We start from the raw sequence: 25,657 nt of genomic DNA on the forward strand, positions 1-25,657 counted from the left end.
GGTGAATTTTTTTTTGCATGCGGTTGAAACGAGCAGTAACTGGAACAATAGCTTACTTTTCTATCTCATAGACTATGAGGTGATCTATCTCTCTCTCTCTCCACCCCCCCCTCTCTCTCTCTCTCTATTCCTCCTTCTCTGAAACTGTATTTCCCGCTTCATCTATCTATAAAAGAAAAGTTGTCGCTTACCCATAAGTGTTGGCCCATCCGACTCTTAAGTGAGGATGGAGGTCAGTTGCTGTTTCAATGTGATCAACTGTCAATTCGAAATACCACTTTTGATAGACAGCGGAATTTTCAACACGGCCAACAAAGATGTTTGGACGAACACTGCAAAAATTTGAGTATATCCGTAGTGCAAAAATAGGATGCTGATACAGAGAATATATATATATATATATATATATATATATATATATATATATATATATATATATATATATATATATATATATATATATATATATATATATATATATAGCATCAAAGGAAGGTTAGTAATTTTTGTTTTTACAGTACAAATTCCTATTTTTGCACAAAAATGATGAATAATAATTTACCTTTTAATTACTCAATTCTATTTCTTAGTTTTTTTCAACAAATTATGGAGGAACCGAATTTAATCAATATTTCTTATGTTCATCTAACACTTAGTGTCTTGACACTAGTTACTTAATAAAGAATAGTGAAAGTTATCCTACAAAAAAGCGAAATATGAATATTGACATTCGAAAATGAAGTTGAATCTTTTGCACTTTTATATTTAATATCAAGTTCAAAGCTCTTATCAAAATTTGAGTCGATACAAAATAAAATTCAAACCAACCTAAGAGCAAACATATATATTTCCGCTGCACCTACACAATCGATTCGTAAAAAATTACTGTTTCACTACGGAATCATGTTTGGCGACATTATTGTCTTTGTATTCCCCCAATGATGACTGTAACGAACTGGTGGCACTTGAAGAGCCTCGTTCATTTCATATAACCAATTGACAAATCAAAGTAAGTTATATCTTTGATTCATATCTGGTCGATGATTCAGGGTTTGATGACCTAAACAATTGCATGTTCTCTTCATTATAATTGTTTTGTTTTTTTTAAACAGATAGAATATTCGGGATATGTTGATAGAAAAATTAAGGCCAAACAAAGCTAATGCTATAAAGGGGGGAGGAGCGGGGCTAATCCGATAGTTAATTCTTATAGGTTTTTCCTTCACTTCAATTGGTTAGAAAAACTGACCGTCATAACTAGCTGGCAGGATAGAATCCCCAAATGCTAATTATGGTCTAGAAAGAACATCACACACAAATCTGAAGACGTTTTTAAACCATAGTCGTCTATAGTGCTAACTTCTAAAGGCAGAACTATAAGAACAACACATGTGTAGGCAAAACTAATATGAAGACAAATTGGTTTATATCGTGAAATATGTGAGGTTCATTAAAATATAAGTTAATTATCAACAATTTTAGTTTAAGCTTAAAAAGAGGAGTAAAACGCTCTTAAACAAATAAAGGGTGGGAGAATCATGACGGAAATCTTATAGTCAAACGAGACCCTAGTGAAGAGATCTTAAGGCCCTATATGCAAAATCCAAAATTTCACGTAAGTCTAAGGAAGGCTGTAAATGATTACGGTTTTTTTTCTATTACTTTATTTTTCATCAAGACTGACAGTTTATTAATGGCTGTCTTACAATCGTGAGACGGCTCGTTTGAACGAATAATAAAAGTTCGAATGTTTTTTAAGCGACAAACGAAACCATGCCAATGGGAAGTGCCTATTTCTGGCATTTTCTGACGTGAAACAATAACTTTGGGCCAAAAAGAGCCAGAATAACATCGAGCGGAAGTTCAGATACTTCCAATCCCTTTCGAAATATTGATAAGATCTTTACCTAACCTTTAATTTTCAGTTACCATACTGCTGTATGGGGATACATTCTTCCCTAAGCGTTTATACACTTCACACAAAACCAATCGCTATGATTGAGAGTTTACACAACAATACTAGCGATTATGCAGCATTGTACACTTGCAGACCAACCTTAACGGGGAGGCTAATAGATCTTTCTCATCGTGAGCGGGGTTATTCGAAGCCTCAAAACGTATTCTCAGAAACCCGAGTTTTCAAAATAACCATCAGAGGTCATAGAAATAAATATTACGGAGGAGACTACCTCCCCTAGTCTTGCCCAATGGAAGAATTATATTTTGACCAAGCGTGCAATACTGAGGAGTGCAATAATGAGTACTGAGGAGTGAAAACTCCCCTCGTATTGTGGAAAGGGTAATTTTTAAGGGGAATGTTGATTTTAAAAGACTGGTAAAGAGACTGAATTGAAGTATATACAGCAGAGCATGGTAGTCCCTCCATTGTTAGGATAACTTTGAATATGATATTCAAAACAAAAAAGAATTGAATCAAAAACATTAGTTTATTTTTTAAAGGAAAGCACAGATCATCGAAAAAAATTAAAATGCAAGGAAATTAGTTGTTTTGATTTCAGTTCTTTAATAATGAACTCTCTAATACCAATCCCTTATAACGTCTTCTTTTACTTATGTCGTCATCCAAACAAGCCAGCTTAAGGAAGAGTCAACCAAAAAAAAAAACGAAGAATGTATGGTAAGAAAAAGTTCCTTTAAGAACTTAGGGCACTGCAACTACTGCTGAAACAACTTGGTTGCAACGTCAAATCACTTGATGCAATATTGCTAGCAAATATTTGTCATCCTTCCAACCCTGTTTAGAGCTTCAACTTTGCCCACCTTCCTAAAAAAACTGTGAATTTATCCTTTGGTCCACATCACCGATAATAATGAAAACCAATTACAATCCTGGGAAAGTATACACAAATTAGCAAAATTTATAAAAGTATTTTTTATATTTTAATTTCCATCCTACCCAAGAAGACAAAATACTATTGGTCAGCAGTCGAGTAACAACTGTGGTTTTTAAAGATATGTTTCAAGTAACCTTATAAATTAATCAAGTTATAAATATGAATTAACCATTTTTGATCCGAGGTTGTTGCTCATATCTAACCAAGAATAAGTTGTTTTTTTTGCAGTGAGCTGAGCAATAAACAAAAAGAAAAAGAAAAAAGCAAAGAACAGTGACATGACACAGTTTTTATAGACTATTAATTTAAAAAAATGAAGTTTTACTGAGGAAAGTAAAGGGCGAAGTTGAAACTTAAAACGAACAAAAATTATTGCTTCACAGTCTATGTAGAATATATGGATAAAACTAGTACAAATAAATCAAATGATAATATTTCCCTATGTTTGTATGATTATATAAAACTGCGCTTTATTAAAAACACAAAATAATGTAGGAGTTTTGGTACAGTAAACGTGAACCGATTAAGGACGCTTTTTGAAACACGTAAAGCATTTTAGGATTGTTGCTTTTTTTTCGTATGATTAATTTTTAGACAAGTTCGAAGTGAAGCTATCTTGATAGTATTATTTGAAAATTGGATTTTAATTTATTTTTATGAAAACAAAAATGTAAAACAAAAGTGAAGCCATTTTTTTCATCCAGAAATTATTAGAAAAAAATTAGCATTAATCAAACAATAGTTGAATGCTACTCACCTGCTAACATGGTCAATTACTTGTGTCTGGAGCAAAAGATTTCTTCCCGGAAGCAGATAATCGGCTATATTATTTTGGGAACTTCGCACAGCGACACCATTGCCAACACAGAGAGAACATAAGACATCTAGAACTTTTGGATCACGACCGTGCTTTTCAAGCAAGGAAATAATTACTTTTATGTGCTCCTCCTAAGAAATTAAAAGGTTTCGTGTAGTTTTCATAAGACGTACATAAGACATAGCCTTAATAAAAAGGCATAGATCGAAATAAAGATTGAAGTTTCTCCACTTTTTTAGTAAAGCGCAAATTATGCTCTGGTCTTTAATAGGCACAGGGGGTATTAGCCCTATTCCTTTGTATGGTAGTTTCTGCACTTTTGTAGTTTGACTTGGTTATTCATTGTTATTTCTGCTTGTTTTCGGTTTCATTTATTTATTGTACTGGCAGATCTAGGGGGCCAGGAGGCCCCAGGCTCCCCAAGTTTTTTTCTGGTACTTTCTTTCCCTGTTTTTCTTTTTTTATTTTTTTTCAGAATAAAGTTGTCAATTTGGTAAGTTATTGGCACCCTTATCACATTGGCTTCCCCAAGATTTTGCTTATTGGAGCCTTTGTCACAATGTGACTCTCTCAACACTTTGTTCTAGATCCGCTCTTGATTATTGACGGTGAATTTTGGTATTTGAAAAATTAACGCTTGAAAAATTAACAATTGAAAAATTATTTTACTTTAATTCCGATCATCTTTGGTGTAGTTCTTTAGTTCCCTTTGAAAAAATTTTCTTGTTGAAAAAAAATAAAAATCTAGAAATTGAGGAATGAATTGGAATGAAGGTTTCTTAACAAAACTTGAATGTCTATAATATTTCATTGTCACTGCTGACTTTTATTTCACTCAGTGTTTCCAATTTTCTTTTCAATCAATTTATGAAATCTGGGCAATTTTTCGGTATATTCTTTTTATCGGGATATGAATTGGGAATTTGGCAGATCTACCCCAAAATCAATAGAAGCCGAAGTACTGACTCCACTAGCTTCAACTAATCATGTAATCTTAAAAGTAATTTATATGATTGGGTGACTTCTATCTCTTCTACTATGTTTTTCTTTTATAGTATAAATCATTGACAACTCTCATGTTGGGATTGTATTATTGTATCATTGACAAATACAGATCAGGTGGCAAGATACATCAAATAGGAGGGAGGGGACACTGTACATAAAGAAATTTTTGCCCAACTCCCCATAGACTTTGAAAAATATCTTTTTTTTATAATACACTTCTAGTATTTGCGTTGAATAGAATGGATAAAACTTTAAAGTTGCCCCCTTTCGTATATTTCGAAAAATACATTCACCTCCCCCTCCAACATTTTCAGGATTCATGCCCCATGAGGGTGGCTTCTATATCATCTGCTAAAGACTGTTAAAAGTACATTCTTTAAAGCACGAATGTGAGTATAGCACCGCTATCAGTTCCCGTGACAAGATCAGTCGTAAGATAGGATTAATACTATCAAGAGTGAAACGGTGGAGAGAAATCGTAGAGGGAAACGGTGATGGGAAATATTTATGGTGTGAATGATTGTAGTACGATTAATAGCAGCAGTAAATGTGTGTTGAACAATGTGTTCTATTTTAAGGTACTCCAATTGCAAATTCAGCCGCATATTTGTAATTACTGACTTCATGAAAACAATTTATTTAATATGTAGGTTATTTCCCATGTTTACTTCTATATTGCAATGTTTACTTCGAATTTGAAATCAATACGCTAACAAACCCTTTTATACAAACTTTGGCGGAAATTCGAAGCACGTGGAGAAACAGGTAGACTACACAATTTATTTTAGACCGCTCATATCACAATTTTAGCCTTTAAAACTGTTTTCTTTAAATATCGCATTCAGAAACAGTTTTTACACACACACAAAAAAAAAACAAATAACTGTAAAAGAAAATCTTTGTTTATCTAATCTATCCCATATACCTCTTAAAAGCTTCTTTTCCTTGTTTTTTTTTTCTTCTAAGTCAACATTCTGAAAATACCTTTAAAAGAATCTAAAGAGGGAAAAGTAAAACCCTAATTTCGCCTGGAAACATAAAGCACATTAATCAATAGACTGTCCAAACTTTGAGCAACTATTTCCTTTTATATTTTTTTTGGAAAATAACAGAACATATATTATCAGAAGCATAGCCGTCCCTACTTGAAATGTTAGGATCTACTTGAATCCATAGGTTTTACAGACTGATTCTGACGACCATGATTACTATTTAGGTAAAAAAAAAAAAAAAAGTAAAACTGCAGACAACCCTTCAGAACTATTTATTTCATTGATTCGAGTTAAATCGGTAGGACTATGGTCACAATGCCGCATTTTCATTCTTAGTTTCTAATAAACAGGGATGTTGGAAAAACAAAAATTCAAGCATTGTTTCTTATCAAAGTGAGAAAGAGAGAGAGAGAGAGAGAGAGAGAGAGAGAGAGAGAGAGAGAGAGAGAGAGAGAGAGAGAGAGAGAGAGAGAGAGAGAGAGAGAGAGAGAGAGAGAGAGAGAGAGAGAGAGAGCGAGAGAGAGAAAGAGTATATATGGATTGTGAAGGACAAGCGAAAGGAGGAACATAACTTATGGAGGAAAGGAGGAAAAATTATCCCCCAAATTTACATTTACGAAAAACCTCGTTTTCCTATAAGAGCCCATGTTAATTTTTGAAATTCCTAAAAGCATAGTATTTCATTATTAAATTAGATCAAAATAGTTCTCTTAACCTGACAAGACCGACTGCAAGCTTCCGAAAATTCCAGCTCTTTCCCAGAAGTTTTTTTTTGTCAAAAAACGAAAATCTTAAAACCTTTAAAAGCCTTAACACAAGAATCTTCAAAAGCGGGGGTCTCGGGGGCGGCAGCCCCCAACTTTAACTCCTGAACAGAAAAATGAGGGCCTTCAAGGCTTCTTTTGAGGAAGAGCATATTTAGTTTTTTTTATTCTGAGCATTTTTCCTTCAAATATTAACTCTACCCACTTTTATTATTATTTCAATTACAATATTATTAAGAAAGAGAAAATAAATACGGACGAGGAGACTTAATAATAAGTGTTAAATCATTTCCTGTTTTGTATGACATGAAAGGTAAGAAATATAAGGACCTGGCAGTTAAAGAAAATGCTTGGAAGGAAGTGGCAAATACACTGAATGAATCAGGTAAAAATGTTTTTGGTGTTTGTTGTTTCTTTGAAATGAACAGCCTAGGTCCCAAGCCCTCTTTCCTAAGATAAATTCCCACCTGTTCCTGTTCTCATTATTATAATGTTTGATCAGGTTATTCCAGATTTACCAAACAAATGATGTCAACTTGATCGGTTGAATTAGCCTACTGCTTTGAAGTAGATCCCACTCCCCTGTTGTCTTTTTTATAATATTTAGCTCATGTTTAGGTCCGCTTCTACAAACTTTACTTTTGAAATCAATAGCCTAGCTCCCAAGCCCTATTACCCAAGATCAATTCCCCCCTTGTTGTCATTATAATAGGCTAATGTTTACTTAGTCAGGTTATTCAAAGTTAACCTAGTAAATAATATCAAATTGATTGGTTGAATTAGCCTATTTCTTCGAATGTTTTTTTGTCATAAAGCTGTTTAAAGAACTTATAGAGAAATCAAAATTAGAAAAAATAAATAATTCTTTAATGCTTTTTTTTATTCAGTTTCAAACTGTACACAGAAATGGAAAAAACTTTTGGGACACTTTCACAAGGGAAGTCAAGCTTCAAAAGCTATCAAAAGTGGATTCGAAGGTGGAAAAAAAGGCCATAGGTTTGGTTCCAAATAATGGCATTTAGTCTAGCTCCAATGTTTATGTTTAGTTCTGATCTGCTAAAATGGAGGCTATGGGCAGTCTCAATGAAAAAACAAATTAACCTCAATAAAAGAATGCGCATTTCAAATATTACTCAAAACTTCTAAGAAAAATTATTACGGACACAGAAAGAAAAGATAAGAAAATAGTCAAATTGACCTTTTGAACATTTGGCTTTGATACTGTCTTTGTAGTTATGGTTATTCAAGGGTTGGTTTAAGTAGTCCGTTGGTCCGTTGGTTTAAGTAGAAAAAAAGAAATGGAAGAAACTTTATAATTGGTTCAGTAAAAGAAGGACAGTACAAAACAATTAGGTTCCAATTTTTTTTTTTTTAAGGTAAAGAACTTTTTTTTCAAAGTTAATGATTAAATACTGTACAGTTTGATGCTCCGAAAAGTTTTTTTTTTTTACAAAATATTTAGGTACTTAACACATAGAGTTAGAGAAAGCTTTATCTTTAATATAGAAGAAAAGTTCTTCAAAGCTTATACAAGCATTTATATTTTAAAATTCCAAAAAGCTTCTTTTCAAAACTTTGTTGTTACAAAGGGAAATTTGCCATTACAGGTTTTTGTAAGGTTAAAGAATTTCTTCGAATTAAATGAATAAATATTTTAGCTTATAATACTCCATAAAGTTTCTTTGCAGTATTTTTCAATGCAGAAAATGTAAATTTACAAAACAGTGATTTTTTTAGTGAAGAAGATAGTTTCTTCAATTTTAATGTATAAACACTTTAAATTTTAATAAACTGTTTGATTTTAGAGTTTGATTAGAATTCTTAGATTATAATAGTTAGCTTCAAGATTTAAATGTTATTGAATATTTTGAAAGTATGGGGCTAATGATTGATTATAATTTTAGGGAATATAGAAATAACATAGGATTTTGCATGAGTTTCTAGATTACAGAGTTTAGATTTGAAGTTTTTTTTCTTTTTTTTTGGATGACTGTTTGAAATTTAATTTGAATTACTGGAATTTATTTCATATTTTGAGGGGGATACGATTTGCCTGGATTGTGAAATGTTTGATTTCTAGGAAATTTATCAAAGTTTTGTTGTAGTTACCCAATAACACAAGGCCCATCGAGAGTAGAATGTGATGAAATGTGATGTATTAAAAAAAGAAAAATTCGGTGTTATGTTTTTTTATTTTTTTTTATGTAAATGTAGTGAAATATATTTTAAGAAAAGTGAAAGCATTTTAAAGTTCAAAAATGTATATGCATTGTAAATTTGTATTTTAATGTTAGGTCTATATGTTACAGGCCTAATGAATGGGAGCAGTCCTTTGCCGCCGTGGGTAGCTAAAATGTGAATTTGAAATTGTTATATCCTAATTTAACGGATGGAGAATCGTATTGATGGGGAAATTGTTAAAAAAAAGTCTTTTTAGGAAAAAGGTAGATAAAATGCATCAGGAGAGAAAATTTTCTGTATTTGAGGAATTAGATAGGTACAAAGCTATGGAATGCCTAGTAAGAGGTAAGATAGATAAGCAGTAAAGTAAAAAAAAATTATAGTGAAGTTGTGATGAATTAAATTAAGGATAAGCAGGGATCTTGGGGTAAAAAAAAAGAAATGTTATTGATTTTTTATTGTCTTTTCAGGAGCACGAAAAAAACCCACTCGGTTTGATTTTGAAGAAAACGAAAAAGAATATGAAAGCAGGAAAGGAGTTACGTCCAGGGTATTTCAGTATCATTGTATAAAGATAATAACACAGTAAGTTCAAGGCTGATGATTTTTGGCGCTTCATTCTCGGTGCGTACAAATAGCTCCTCCCACTTACTCTTTTATTAGCGGGTAAGTGTGTATTTGTAAGTCACCGAAAAATGGTTAGAAATTGTATTATTCGTAATTGCGAAAGCGGAAAGAAACTTGGTGAGCCGGCGAAGTGGTTTGCAACTGTCTCATCTCACAGGTATGATTTAATTTATATACAAATTATGACTTAATCTATTATTCATATACAGTGGACTTAAGTGATTGGCCTATGTAGGATTTCTAAACAGGGGGGGGGGGTCTGATGAAATTTGTCAAAATAAGGAAATTTATAGTGTTAACTTCTGATCAATACTGCAACAAGGAAATAAATTTCATAGTGGAGAGGGATCCACGAAGTGGTGAGAGTATTTAAAATTTGCCACAAAACATTTTACCGCAAAGGGGCAACCTAACAGTTTTAGCACAGATTATCTATTAGGTTGCACAACAGTCTGTGGTTTTAGATAGTAATATTGCGCCATGGAACGTCAAAACTTTTTCATATTGGTTTTTGTATTGGTAAGGAAAAATATTCCCTTTAATTTCCATTTTATTTTATTTTCCTTTTAATTTCTTTAACTTTCATTTAATTTTTCCTCGTTTATACTCTTTTTTTGGGCCATAGAAATGTCATTCGAAATTTGATTAAAGATCTTTGTTTGTCTTCTAATAATTGGTGGAATAGCTGTGATGGTTTATCATTTTCATTTTGTTATTTTCACGTCGTGATATATATTTTATCAGATGGTAGTTCGTGTTTGACTTGAAAAAGGCTAATTACTTGTTTTGGCGGAGAGCCGAGATAAGAGCTATTTTCGGTTCGTATGAAAGTTTTTTTTTTTATAAAATTCTTAGACCTTTCCTGAACTTAAAGAATAAACACCTCTGTTTGAAAATCTTTATATGTATATATATATATATATATATATATATATATATATATATATATATATATATATATATATATATATATATATATATATATATATATATATATATATATATATATATATATACACACATATGTATATATATATATATATATATATATATATATATATATATATATATATATATATATATATATATATATATATATATATATATATATATATATATATATATATATATATATATATATATATATATATATATATATATATATATATATATATATATCGGCGCGTACAAACAGCTCCTCTCATTTTATGTGCAATCAGCAGTCCAATTACACTGGAACATGTATTTTGGCAGAAACTTTCTCAAAATGCCTTTGAAACCAACTCAAGACTTCGAAACCTACTTGTAATTCCTAAAAACATCTAATAATAACATTGCACTTCTAATTACCGATTTTCATATATGTATTGGAATAAATTAATTTAAAATTAGATTCTTTAAAATTTAGTGTTACAACGTTGAAGCCAAGTTCCGAGTTCAAGAGAAATTTGACTTGTCTACCCGTTAAAAGATCTAATGTCGCTTATGTTTTTACGTTCTCCGGAGCACTCGCACCTCGGTCCAGGTTTTTATAATTGGTGAGAAAGGGAACGATCATACTGTATTATTTATATACTGTGTTCAGTATAGACCAAAGGACGGCGAATAACGGAAAGAAAATGAAGAATTTCAAATATGTATTAGAAAAGGATTTTGTATATTTTTAATGTTATAGTCTATTTTTGAACAAAAAAATAAAACACTTTAAATTTTAGACCCCCAAAAGTTTTCTTAAAAAAACTTTACGATGAAGAAAACAAGCCTTGGTTACGGAAAGTTTCTTTTCAAAAAGTAGTAAAATACTTTTTCAAGGTTAATGTATAAACGCTTTACTTTTTAAAGTTAAAAATGTCTTAAAGTTAAAAAAAAATGTATTTAGTTTTTAAAACCTGGAAGGAAATTTTGTCAATTTTAAAATACCGGTACTGCTATTATTAAGATGCAAAAAACATTTAAGAAGTTTCAAGTCACAAAAAATCAAGGGATATATCTCGGAAGTTAAAACTTAAAATACTCGGAATAAAAAGTAAGTCGGATTTGCCTCAAGAGAAAGACTTGGAAATCCCTTTTTATTCCATTTTCAATGCTTACGCTCTCCCACGTGAGTGTTGTCCCCAGCTGCTTTGGAATTTTTCAAACCCGCATAGGCAATACTAACTGTTTTCCATACTAGCTATTATTGACTTTGAAAGTGGTTATTTGACGTTGCTTTAATAAATTAAATAAAAAAAAACAACACGTTTTTTCAGCTGAAAAGTAAGGAGCAACATTAAAACTTAATACGAACAGAAATTGTTATGTATATGAGGGGGGTTACTCCTCCACAACACGTCACTCTTTAGGGTAAAATTTGTTGTGTACTTAAATAAAAAGCTTCTTATTGTTCTAATTAATCGAACATACAGTAGTATTTCAGAAAGTGTTCTTAAACGATTCGGACAGAATTGAAACTTTAGCGTAAAGAGCTAGGTGTTGTGGAGGAGTGATTCTTCTCATATACGTAATAATTCCTGTTCGTTTCAAGTATTAATGTTGCTCCTTACTTTCAGTTGAAAAAACTTGTTTTTTTTATTTAATTTCTGATCGTTTAAATAATGCCAGGAAATCTGGCTACTTCTCCACGGAAAAATCCCTCCTTCCCAAGGATTTATTCTTTAGACAATTCAATCCTGGTGAAGTGTATCCCGGACAATTACCCTTAGCATCTCCACGCGTAAAATTGAGTTGACAAAGAGAAAGCAAGATATAAGAAGAATTTCGTATAGGAATTTTGTCAAATACCCCCAGTGTAAAATTTCCCCTGAAAAATTCACCCCCTGGAAACTTCCCTAAGGAAAATTATCCCCTATGAAAAATACCACCTGCAGAAATCCCCCCCCCCCAAAAAAAATGTATTCATACTTTTCAATAACAAATACTATACGTAAACAATACCACATTTTGTAACTTAGAGACCTTTCCCCGGGGGCTGTGGGGGGATTTGGCCATGATATCCCCAATTGCATAGGTATTCGGCCTTTCAACTATGCTAAACAAAATGGCTATCTTAAAATTTTGATCAGACAATTTTGAGAAAAAAGGGGCGTGGGAGGAAGTCTAGTTGCCCTTTAATTTTCTTGGTCACTTAAAAAGGGCACTAGAACTTTTAGTTTCCGTTTGAATCATCCCTCTCACGATATTCCAGGACCACTGGGTCGATACGATCATCCCTGGAAAAAAACACACATCCGTGATCTTTCTTCTGGCAGAACATACAAATTTCCCATTTTCTCAGATAGGTGCTTGAAACTTCTACAGGAGGGTTATCTGATACTCTGAATCTGATGGTGTGATTTTCATTAACATTCTATGACTTAAGGGATGTTTCCCCCTTTTTTCAAAAATCAAGCAAATTTTCTCAGGCTTGTAACCTTTGATGTGTAAGATTAAACTTCTTGAAACTTGTATATTTGAAATCAGCATACACATCCGATTGTTTTGATACATCTGTGGCTATAAAAATTCCGTTTTTTAGAGTTTCGGGTACTATTGAGCTGGGTTACTCCTTACCTACAATTCGTTACCACGAACTGTTTGAAACGTAAATCATGAAGGTGATTCAAATACAGCTTGAATGCAAGCCACGCATAGGTGCCCATAGGCTGAATTTTAGGGGGGGGGGCTTACCTGGTCTAATCGGCACTTCCAGTGCTGTATAATAGAAATTTCATGACAAAATGTCATAGGTAGCGTGATAGCGCTGTCTAAGTAAAGAGCGATGTGGGCACAATATAATGTTTTTTTTTTTTTTAGACCAGGGCACTTCTTATAGAAAGAAATATCATAGGAACTTCAAAACGAGCTCATAGAGGGCAACCAGCTCCCCCTTCCCTACGTCAATCAATTCCCTAAACACATCCAATCAAAATTTTGAGATAGCCATTTGTTCAGCGTAGTTTAAAGGTCTGGAAATTATGACTTTGAGAATGACACCCCCCCCCCTCCCCACACACACACACAGCCCTCACAGCAAGAGTTGTAAGCTATGCCGTGGGGGGATATAGGTTTTTTTATAGAAAGGGTGGTCGCATAAACCTCAGAGAGGCCTTGGTTGGTTGGTAATCAGAAGTTCTACCGGCCTTTTCAACAGTCAAAAGTGATTGGAGGTCAACCAGCCCCCTCCTGTATCCACATCATTTCCCCAAACACATTCAATCATAATTTTTGAGATGCCATTTTGTTCAGTGTAGTTGAAAGGTCCAGAAATTATACATTTGAGAATAACCCTCCCCCCCCCCATATAGACCTCAGGGCAAGGGTTGTAAGTTACACCCTGGGGGTATATAAGGTTTTTATAGAAATGGTGATCGTATAAACTTAAAAGAGGGCTCATTGGATTGATAATCCGAAGTTATAGCGTTTTTTTTAAGAGTCAAAGTGATCAGAAGGCAGATACCCCCCCCCCCCCACACACACACACACGTTGTATTTTCCCGAAACGCATCTGATAGAAATTTTAAGATGGCCATTTGTTGTCGTAGAACTTCGAAAAGGGCTAAGTCAATAGGTAATTGAAAGGGCTAGTGCCCCCTTTAATAGTCAAAAGTGATTGGAGGGCAACCATCCCCTCCCACACCCATGACCTCCAAAAACACTTCCATTCAAAATTTTGAGATAGTTATTTTGTTTGACGTAGTTTAAAAGTCCAGAAATTATGTCTTTGAGGATGATAACCCCCTCACAGTCCTCAGGGCAAGGGCTGTAAGGTACGCCCTGAGGGTATTTAAAGTTCTTATGGAAACGGTGGTCGTATAAACTTCGGTGGGGGCTCATTGGACCGGAAATTGGAAGTTGAAGAGCCATTTTTAAGAGTCAAATTTATTTTATCGGAGGGCAGCTAGACCCCAACCCCACGTCATATTTTCCTTAAATGTATCCGATTGAGATTTTGAGATACCCATTTGTTCAAAAAAGTCCAAATATCTCATAACACAGCCTTTGGGGTTGACACAATCACTCAGAGTCTGGGGTAAGGGTTGTAAGTTATGCCCCGGGGGGGCGTAGCCTAAGCTTTTTATGAAGAGGTGGTCTTGTGGACTTTAGAGGAGGCCATTTGATTAGAAATGCATAGTTCTAATTTCATTTTAAGAGTCAAGCGTGATGGAGAGAAAATGTCCCCCTCCCTGATGTCCTCTTTTCCCCAAACATATTCGATTGAAATTGTGAGATAGCCGTTTTGTAGCCAACAGTCCAAAGAGAATATAACAATGTCTTTAGTAATCAAATATAAGAAATATTTAGGGGGATGTTTAACTAGATCAAAACAAACTATGAGTATGTGGACTTCCAAAAAGCTGACAAAGCAATATCTCAAAAACCACTTACATTATTAAGTTAGACCTTTAGGAGTAAGTTATGGGGGATTTTGAACTAGCCAAAAGGCACTATGCGTATACTTTTAGTACTACAACTACAGTTATTGTAACTAATGACGCTAAGAGTATTAAGGTAAAACTTCTAGGAAGTGTTTAGTTAGTGTTCCAATGAAACGAAAAACTGTGGATATGCAAGTTTTCAAAAAGGTATATAAGCAATATCATAGATAGCACCACTCTATAATAGCTAGAAATATTATTGAAACATTTAAAGAAGCTAATTCGATTCAAAATTAGAAGTTACAGGGTCCTTTCTAAGAGTAAAAAGAGATTGGGGGGCAATCAGCCCATCTCTCAAGCTGATTTATTTCCCAAACACATCAAGTCAAAATTTTGACACAATTATTTTGTTCATTACAGTAGAACGGTCCAGCAACTATGTCTTTAGGGATATTGGGAATGTCAAACCCTCACAATTATACCAAACTATGGATTTTTATAGGAAAAAATAACCGAAAAGATATAAAATACTATTTTTTTCATGAAAATGACTTTGTCAATAAAAAACAAACAGAAATTCATCTAAAAAAAACTTTTTCCATAAAACAAATTTTTCAAAGAAAAGTAAAGAACTTCATTTAGCCAAAAATGGGCAGAAATGAAGTTAAGTGATCATCCAAGCGTAAAACTACCACAAATCACTATCAATAAATAAATGAAGCTCAAAATGAACAGAAATTAGAATAAATAGCCAAGTCAAACTCGAAGCGATTAAAAATAAACATTAGTACGGCTGATAACCCTCATGCCTTCTCAAGACCAGAACATATTTTGCGCTTTACTGAAAACAAAATATGTATAAATGTTTTCACTTTTTTTACTTAAATAAGCAAAAAACTTTTTTTAAGGCACTTTTTTACCCTTTTTTTTATTTTAAGGAATAAATATCCGTATTGATACATTAAACTGACAATCCACCGCCATTTGTTTGTTTTTTTTTTGTTTTTTTTTTCAGTAAAGCCTAAGGCAGGCTCTGGTCTTGAGAAGACATGGGGGTTTTCTGCCCTAGTAATGTTAATGTTTGCTCGTCTTGAGTTTGACTCGGCTATTTATTATAATTCCTGTTCGTTTTGAATTTAATTTTTGGCTTAATGAACCTCTTTATTTTTCTTTGAAAACTTATTCTTTGGAAAAAGTTTTTTTAAATTAATACAAATATATGACACCGTCATTCATCCAGTTTTGGGGGGGGAGGGTTGGCACCCCCTCCCTCCCCCTTATGGGTGCCCATGAAGCCACTGCTTGGAGTTGTCTGGATGGTGCCATTTTTAGACTTCAAAGATATCTGAGGACTCCACTCATCAAAAGGACAGTCATAGATTGTAAACCCCCTAGAGGAGAACGTTCTATGCAATCTGAGGTAGAATTTGGATTATAATATATACTCATCTTCATACGGTTGAAGTTTCTTAAATTAAAAGCTCTGCTCTAAGAAAAAGCTTAATTTACATGTTACCTTCATCATATTCAAAGCTTCTGGTGAATCAATAAGCACACAATGTAGTACATCAAGCATCCCCGTGCCTTCTCCAGATGCCTGGGACCCGAGTCTGCTAAATAGCCAATTTAGCCGATGAGACTGGGCAAATTGAGCACAGTTTGTATGATTCCCTTTGATAATCGCGGCTAAAAAAGAAAGACTGATAGACCTTAATGTACACAGTAAAGTGTATGATGTAATCTATACTGATTATAAGCTGATTAAAAGGACATCTAAAAATAAAGAGGAGCGTTAAAGCTCCAATAAATTCCTAATAAACAAGATCTTACTCATATACGGCAATATCAATGGACTGAAAATTCGAGAACGAAGCTAGTTCGTTTGGACCAGGCGTGTCCAACCTTTTTTGGAAAAGGACCATTGTTATTAGAGTGAATTGGTTTGCTGGTCATACAATTCAATTTTATACGCATTAAATAGGATCTCAAAAGTGAGTTAATTTATGCATAAAATAACTAATATATTGATGTTACTTTTATTAGAATATTAATCGTAAATTATTCAAGTTATTTTTAAAATTATACTAAATATGCCTTTTTTTCGTGTATACTTTAGTTCTAAAATCTAAATTAAACAATATAAAAGTATTCTTAACCCTTTTATATTTAATATAAATTTTAGCTTAAAATGTAATTGAAATTGTTATATCGAAATAATTTATTTTTTACCTATCACTGCGACACCCGACACTGCTTCTCATGAACATGGCGTCCAATCAGTGGTGCCAGATGTCTTGTTTAAAATTATACCGCCATAAAAGTGGAAATAAACTGAAAGCACAACTTTTCGAGTGAAAATGCCCGGACGATTTTCCCCCAGAAAATGCGCCAATTTGAAAAATTTAATACGCAACCGCCTCAAAAAGCGCTCAAATGGTGCAATCTGGCAACTTTGCGTCCAAGATTTGATTAGATTGATGTGGTAGCAACTCGTTGCAAACCCTTCCCATAAATGATGGTGATTCGGGTTCACATAGAACACTTCATGAGCTTCATCCTAGAGAACATTTGTACACATATGTATGCACTACCAAAAAGTAATGCAAAACGAAGTGCTTGTAGATTAATGTCAGAATAGTTTTCTCTGGGAAAATAGTGGCAATAGAATTGTAATAAAGGGTTAATCCTTTTCTTTTGGTCTGACTTACATTGCAAATCAACGCACTCCATTTGCAGATCCTTGAGAACCTCTTCTATGTTAATGGAGAAAAGGGAAGAAAATAGATTGAAGCTTATAAGTTGAGACTTATAATTTAACGTGCAATTCGTTTATTAATTCTGACATAATTTCTGCGTACTTTTGGGGATTTTGCTACAATTTTGTTGTGCTGGGACGGGAATTAAGTGTATTAATTTGTTGTTTTTCAATGGATAATCCCTCCTCTATGCCCCTCTCAGTAGTATGGGGGACAATACTCCGGAGCTTACAGCCTGAGGCGCTAAAGAATATACCCTAAACCTCATTGTATATACACTAAACCTCATTTGCATACTTACATGAGCACATATTCAGGTCATGAAAATTATAAGAATATATTTGTTATTGGGTTGAATGAAACTGGTTTTATGACACGCACTTGGGTAAAGTACATCGGACCAATTCTATAATACAAATCAAATTTTAATGAATCAAAATCAACAAACCTTCTGCCCTTTTTTTTCTTATGACATGCGCATGGGTATAGTAAACAAGCGAACTTATATCACCCATGAATCAATTGCTATGACATTTTTTTAGTGAGATCTTTTTTATGGTCATCCATCTTCCACCTCCAAGGGGCACCCAATACTCATCTCCCAAATTTTCGCCTCCCTTTTTTGGATAATTTTTTTTGAGGCGGGGGGGGGAGACTTAAAATTTTCGGGGACCGAGAATGTTTTGGACTTACAATTTCTTTAGAATTAAAAATTTTTTGACAGGTGAACAAATATCTGATTTTATCCGGCTGTTCCCGTGGGACTCTATGGGTGGTCATCGACACTACCTAGTTTATTGTATGTTTTCAATCAGTATTTTGTGCAAATTGGAAGGATAGACACTTGCATCATGTTTTTTTTTAAAGTGAAGATGATATATTTCAAAAAAGTGTGGCACATGATAAAGTTATCGTTGCGTTGAACACTGACAAAGACAAATATTTGAACTATGAAACAAGTACTAGTGGTAAAATTATTTGAAACGTGTGTGTGCACTGTCATGACAATGAGCGATTAGATTCCTTTGGACTACCGAAAAAAATTCAACATTGCTGATCGTGGATAAGCGATAGTAACATTTCCAGAGATGATAACAGTCAAAACAAATGCAAGCATAAAAATAGTAGTCAATGGTCAGGGGCAACTTCTTGCTAGTGCTTATGGTAACACGTTACCTGTTTATAGACCCTATCAGGAACGTTCTGGTAATAGCTTTCAAATGAAAGCTAAGGGAAAAAGAGAGGCCTAATGCTGCACCAATGTCATTAACCATATCTTATCTACGTGTCATAACTGTTACCTGTGTAAAAATAATGTAGTAATAGACAGTAAAATCGAAAGCAAAATTAAAAGGGTATTGGCAGAAAATATCATGAAGGAGTATAAAGACGAATCGAAGAAAAACAATGCGCATGTAAGCATTATTAGTATCATTGATTGTATACCAATAGATGTAATCAATGAACCCAATAATACCAATGTCAAAACGCATATTGAGCCTGTAGGTGACACCACAGTAAAAATTGTGTAAGACTTACAATGATTTAATGGTTATTCTACTGGTTTTTAACAGGTTCATATTATAATTGGACATTTGAAATGATGTCTACATAAATTTGACAGGTGATTAAGCAAATGGTTATGTCAAGTGAATATTTTGGAAGGGGGTCATAGGTAATAGATTGTTAAATTGGTAAAAAATTGAGAAAAATCACGGACTTAAATCAAGGATTTGTCTTGCAGTTGGCTTGTTTTAAGGAAACGTTTGATATTACATGCTAGAAACAAGCTTGAATCAAGGAATGTAACCTTAGAAACTTCCACTGATTTTTATAATTGAAGGTTTTTTTTAACAAGTTCAAATTATAATTAGACATGATATGTTGGTAAGGAGGTTGACATAGAAAATTTGAAATTATTCCTAGGTAAATTTGACAGGTTCTTAGCAAATGGTTCTGTCAAATGATTTTTTTGGAAGGTTGCCATGTGATAATAGGTTGTGCTGTTGATAATGATTTCAGCCAAGTGTTTCCAAGTCTTCTGTGACATTACCAACATTTTGTCTGATATTATCAAACATCTTGCACTACATTATCAAAATCTCGCCTGATATAACGAGAATCCTTTATTGCATTTTAGACAGACACAACGGACACAACAGACAGACGAAACCAGACACAATGCAAGCAAACAGCCACTGAGAGAGAGAGAGAGAGAGAGAGAGAGAGAGAGAGAGAGAGAGAGAGAGAGAGAGAGAGAGAGAGAGAGAGAGAGAGAGTACAAACAAACACCCGCTCAGACAAACAGACACAGAGAGTGGTAGAAACAAAAACACATACAAAAAATACAGATTCAGACAGACAAACAAAGACAGAGAAACAAGCAAACACCCACTTAAACACACAGGTACAGAGGTTATGTCAAGGAAATATGTTTGGAAGGTGACCATAGGAAAATAGGTTGTGAAATCAATGATTTGTCTTGCAATTGGCTTGTTTTAAGGAAAAGTTTGATATTAAATGCTAGAAACAAGCTTGAATCAGGGAAAGTGAAATGTTTGAATTCCAACACTAAATAAAAGCTTGAATCAGGGAATATACTCTGACAAACCTTCATTGATTTAGAAAACTAAAGGGACTTTTAACGGGTTCATATTAGAATTAATAGTGTCCATATCCCAAATTCCTGTTCTTGCATCTCTGAGTTTTTGAACAAGCATTCTAAACGTTGGAGTTGCTAGCATACCCTAAAAATAATGGAAACATAACAAAGTAATGAATTGAGATATTTTTTATTGAAATAATGACATATACAATGTAACATTATATCAATATCATCATATAAAAATTTAATTATTTTGAATACGGTCCATAAAATGGTTCACCATGTTTTTCTTGATAGGGCACTTATTCCATTTCGCTTTCATATACAACTTTTAAGATGGTCTCAAATATAGACTCAATATGAGTTTTCTCATTTGTATTATTGGAATCATTGACTTTATCTTTTGCTAAGTTCTCAATGGTAGTAGTTACGTTAGCTGGCTTTTTTTTTCATCGATTCGTCTTTATATTCCTTGGTGATATTATTTGCCAACACCCTTTTTATTTTGCCTGCAATTTGACGGTCTGTTACCACACTATTTTTAGACAGGTAACGGTTCCGGCACGTAGACAAGATATGGCTTATGATATTGGTAAAGGAATACGCCTCTGTTCTTTTGACCTTCAGTTGAATGCTAATGCTCGAAAGCTTATGAGAGAGAGAGAGAAACGGTTTTATTAAAAAAAAAATAAAACACATTAACAACAAAACCCGAAGTTTATTAAACTTGTATGGGCAGACATCAACCTTTACAAAACCCTACATACACAATTACTACCAGCCATACTTAGCCCCCCCCCCAAAAAAAAGGGCAAAAAGATAATAATAATAAGAAAATAAATGAATAAAAATAAACGAAATAAATTAAGTTCTAAAAATTTCACGACCTAATTGGATACCGAAGACACAAAACTAAAAATCATTCTTCTATTCTACCTCCTCGTCGCCCTCCCCCCAAAAAAGTGTCACAATAACTTGAGAGAAAATTCGCCCAGCAAGGATTAAAACTCATATGTAGACAAACACTGTCCTTTTAATTTACTGCGAAATTCATTTAGCTCATCAATTGTTGAAATTGCCTGCGTTAATGGTTCCCACACCCGAGGGCCAACATGTCTTATGGAAAAAAAGGATCGCTTTGTAATAGCCTGAGGTCGCAGAACTAGTGTTGATGTTCTAGTCGAGTAATTATGAAAATTAACACCACTTGTAAACATTTCCCTAAAACGCTCAGTTAATAACACTCAGGTAATAATTATGATAGGGTTAATCACTGGGTAACGTGTTACCACAAGCACTAGCAAGAAGATACCCTTCCTCATCAACTATTATTTTTATGTTTCCATTCTCTGTGAGTGATATCGTCTCTGGAGAACTCACACTCACATACCCACCATCATAAGAGCTGAATTTTTTCGCTACTCCAAAGAAATATAATCTCTCACTGTCATGACAATGCACTCATACGTTTCCTATAGTGTTACCACTACTGCTTGTCTCATAGTTCAAATATTTGTCCTTGTCAGCATTCAGTCTTACAATAACGCTATCATGTGCACACACTTTCTTTAAATACTTCGTCTTCACTTTTTTCAAATAATACGTGTTTATCCTTCCACTGCACAATTAATATTGATTGAAAATATACAATAAACTAACTTCTTTCGATGACCAGCCACAAAATACTATGGAGACAGCCGCATAAAAATATATCTAGATGGTAACACGTTTTCATTACCTCAAATGCTTCTATCTTTAGTTATAGATTGCAGCATAATTGAATTTTAATCTAGGTTACATTTAGTTAACTGCTTTTCAAGTAACGTTCGATTAGATTCACTTAGAGTGGCTCGCCACGCTGATCAATATTAATTGTGCATAGGAAGAATAAACACTTACGTATTATTGAAAAGTGAAGATGAAGTATTTCAAGAAAATGTGTGCACATGACAGTGTTATTGTAGCTCTGAATGCTGACAAGGACAAAGAATTAAACTACAAAACAAGCAGTAGTGTTAAGACCGTTGGAAGCGTATGCTATCATTTCCATGGCGCTGACAGATTAAATTTCTTTGGAGTACCAAAAAGATTCAGCTTTTGTAATGATGGATATACGAGAGTGAGATTTCCAGAGATGATATCACTAAAAGAGAATGTCAACGTAAAAATAATTATTTGAAAAAAACTACGTTTTCTAAAGAGTTAAAGAGGCTGAGTTACACGGTCGAACCTTAAAACGTACAGGGATTAGGAGGCACAGTTGGGGGGCTACCGCCCCCTAAACCCCCTGCTTTCGCAGCCTTTAAATATAAAAAAAAAATTCTTTAAACTGAAAGTAAGGAGCGACATTAAAACTTAAAACGAACAGAAATTATTCCGTATATGAAAGAGGCTGTGCCCTCCTCAACGCCTCGCTCTTTACGCTGAAGTTTGACTTTCTCACAACTCTTTTTTTAAACAATAAAAACTTTAGCGTAAAGAGCGAGGCGTTGAGTCAAATAATTTCTGCACGTTTTTGTACAGTTTATTACTTATTATTGCTTGACTAACTGTTAGCTGATCGTGTCAGGAGTTAAAGTTGGGGGGCTGCCGCCCCCAAACCCCCCGCTCTTGAACATTCTTGTGTTAAGGCTTTTAATTCCTGAATACTCAAATCACGTCGTACAGGGTGCCTCCTAATCCCTGTACGTTTTAAGGTTCGAACTTGTGACTCAGCCTCTTTAACAGCCCCCCAACTGTGCCTCCTAATCCCTGTACGTTTTAAGGGTCGACCTTGTAACTCAGCCTCTTTAACTCTTTAGAAAACGTAATTTTTTTCAAATAATTTAAAAAAGAAACTGAGTTTCTTTTCAAAGTATATAAAAAAATTGCTCTGATGGTGAATCGAACCCGGGTTTTCCGCCTGAAAGTCGGGAGTATCAGCCGCTGGACTATACAAACACAATAGTGATTGTTGTTTAGCAAATTGAAGCTATTTTCGACGCAAGCAAATTCCCAAAAATCTTGATATGTGGTTTATGGAAAACCGGGAAGGAGTGATCAGATTAAGCTGAAATTTCGAGGATAAGCTCCCAGGCCCCAGAAAAGCTTATCCTCTAAATTTCAGCACGATCAGACAACGTTAAAGGGGGGGTTGAGGTGGGAAAAATTAACATGGGCTAATATAGGAAAACGAGGTTTTTCGAAAATGTAAATTCTGGGGATAATTTTTTCGGTCTGAAAATATCAACAGGCCCTAACAGGTCGAATTCTGCTTCAAATGAGTCCTCATTCACCCGGATTCGGGGCCAACTGTGGCCTCTAGGCGTGGCTAAGAAAAAAAAAAGAAATGACTTTTAAGTGGCTAGATTTGGTTTTTTGAAAACAGGGAAGGAGTAATCGGATTAAGCTGAAATTTCGAGGATAAGCTCCCGGGCCCTAGGAAAGCTTAACCTCTAAATTAAAGGGGGGCTGTGGTGGGAGGGTCCAAACTTCCGGCCCAGTTTACCCCATGAAGATAAAGTCGGAGGAGGATGAAATTTTGCAAGTTTCTTAGTTTGAGCTTGGGCTACAAAATGCAATTACTGCCGTCTCTCTGCGACCTCTAGGACCTGAAATCGCTTAACATTGTGGTGGGTCGCCTCTTTATAGAGGCACAAGTGTGCCTCCTTGATAGTTGATGATAAGTGGCATATTCTTGCTAGTATAATAATTTTTGAATCATCATAATTTTGAAAGGGGCAATTAAAGGTTGTTTTATTATTTTGCGCATATTGAGGACAGTATTTACAACATAATCATTAAGTTGCCGAGAGAGATTCGAAGGAAGAAGAATTGGTTAGGCGGCTGAAGGAAAGACAATGGCATGTAATGTGTCTTGTTCGGATAAAAGTAAGTTGAAGATTCTAACGGCAGGCGGTAGAACAATGTGCTTTGATTCAGAAGTGAAGTTCTCTGGCAACAAAAGTACGGAAGAACAATTAATCATACTGACAAACCAAATAAAGCAACTGAAAGTTAAAACAAAACAGTGGACTGACAAAATCGAAAAGGACTTAACCTTAAAAATCAGCCAAGAAGTTGAAACAGCTGTCAGCAAACTGAGTGTTGTAAATCAGAAAACAGAAGCGAGTGAGTCCACCATCGAAAACATCAAAACGGAGATTCACAATAGTCTGTCGCTACTCCACCGGCGTTTAAAATCCCCTGAGAAGTCTGTTTCCGATATCGATATAGCTACTAATGCTGTGAAAGCGTCAGTGAAATTAAAGGGGCAATAGAAAATCACAATGAGACCCTTGCACAAGCGTCGCTAGGCAACCAACTGATATTTGTCGGCCTCGAAGAAGATGTCATCACGAACCCTATTATTAAGGAGAACGTAGAAAATAAACTTATGGAGCTATGCGCGCAGAAATTTCCAGGTATTCCTTTAGATGCCCCTGATATTGTCTCTGCCCGAAGAATAGGACGCCGAGTGTCAAATCTGCCAAGACCGACTGTAGCGACACATTCAAACCTTAGAGTTCGGTCGCAGATTTTAAAAAATAGGAAGCAACTCAAGGGGTCTAGAATGTATGTCACTGAATGCCTAACAAAACTAAATGTGCGTTATTCGCATACGCAAAAACTGAATTTGGACTGAAAATTTTCTGGACCACTGATGGAAAAGTTATAGTTAAAACCGGACCCACAAGTGCCAGATAAGTGTCAAATAAGGTGTCAAATGTCAAAGTCTCAAATAAGTAAAGTGTCAAATAAGGACGAGATTATCATTTTGAAAAGATATCTTGATATCTTGATTGGGGGCATTCAAAACTAAGAAAGTGTACTGATAATAATAATCATGGACGTAATTAATTTGTAACATTGTTGCTTTTCTACCATGGTGATATCATTTCTTTTTCTCTTTCTACTTCTCTTCTTCATTTCTTTTTCTCTTTGTACTTCTTATCCTGCTCATGCTTTCCCTGCTCTTTTCCTGCTTATGCCTCTCTTCTTGTTGTGATCGACGGTCGGATTTCTCAGACTGAAAAAAGGAGACGGAACAGGGATTTTTTTCATATGTGGGCTGCTCGTTTTCGGTGGTACAGTTCATCATCAGCACACATCATCACGAAACACTACAACACCGGAACACTCCTGTTATTATTATTTTCCTCCACTATCATTATTCAGTCTAATTGACGAAAATAAAAAAACGGTGATCTCGACGATGAATGATTTTTTATTCTTAACTGAGCAGTCCCTGCTGAAAATCAAATTTTTCAATCTGCCAGGATGCGATGACGAGTCAGCTACTGATCCCGTGATAGACAGGGTGAATGCCTCGTCTTGCTCATATGCAACACCCCAAGAATATATTAATGAAATACATCCTGTAATTTCTACTAATGATAAGTTTAATCTTTTCTGCCATAATGTTCAAGGAATTAAACACAAATGGGATGATTTTCTTACATTCACTGCTGAAAAGAAAAATCCTTCTAGTTTAGTTGGTTTAACTGAGACTTGGCTGTATTCTCTAGATGACATGTCGCCATACTGTTTGCCAGGTTTTGAAGCCATACATCTTCCATGGCACGAAACAAAGTGCTCCGGTGACACTGCATTATTTGTAAATGAATCTATCTCTTACAAGCACCGCGATGACTTGGAATCAATTTTTGATGGTGTGGTCGAACGTCGTCGATCTGTCTACTCAATAGTCATTGAAATCCTT

The 25,657-nt window shown here is 34.4% G+C and overlaps 1 protein-coding gene across 1 annotated transcript in view; it reads right to left on the bottom strand.

The window, feature by feature from the left end:
• RyR (Ryanodine receptor) overlaps nucleotides 1-25,657 on the bottom strand; it is a 602,377-nt gene that overhangs the window by 398,486 nt on the left and 178,234 nt on the right. Inside the window, 3 exon segments of the mRNA XM_089093383.1 lie at nucleotides 192-332; nucleotides 3,613-3,803; nucleotides 16,112-16,281. Coding sequence (XP_088949509.1) covers nucleotides 192-332; nucleotides 3,613-3,803; nucleotides 16,112-16,281 — 502 coding nt within the window.

Source organism: Artemia sp. Qi Xiang Cuo, chromosome 8 (genome assembly GCF_049724085.1).
Source record: "Artemia sp. Qi Xiang Cuo chromosome 8, ASM4972408v1, whole genome shotgun sequence".
In the NCBI taxonomy this organism is placed as follows: domain Eukaryota; kingdom Metazoa; phylum Arthropoda; class Branchiopoda; order Anostraca; family Artemiidae; genus Artemia; species Artemia sp. Qi Xiang Cuo.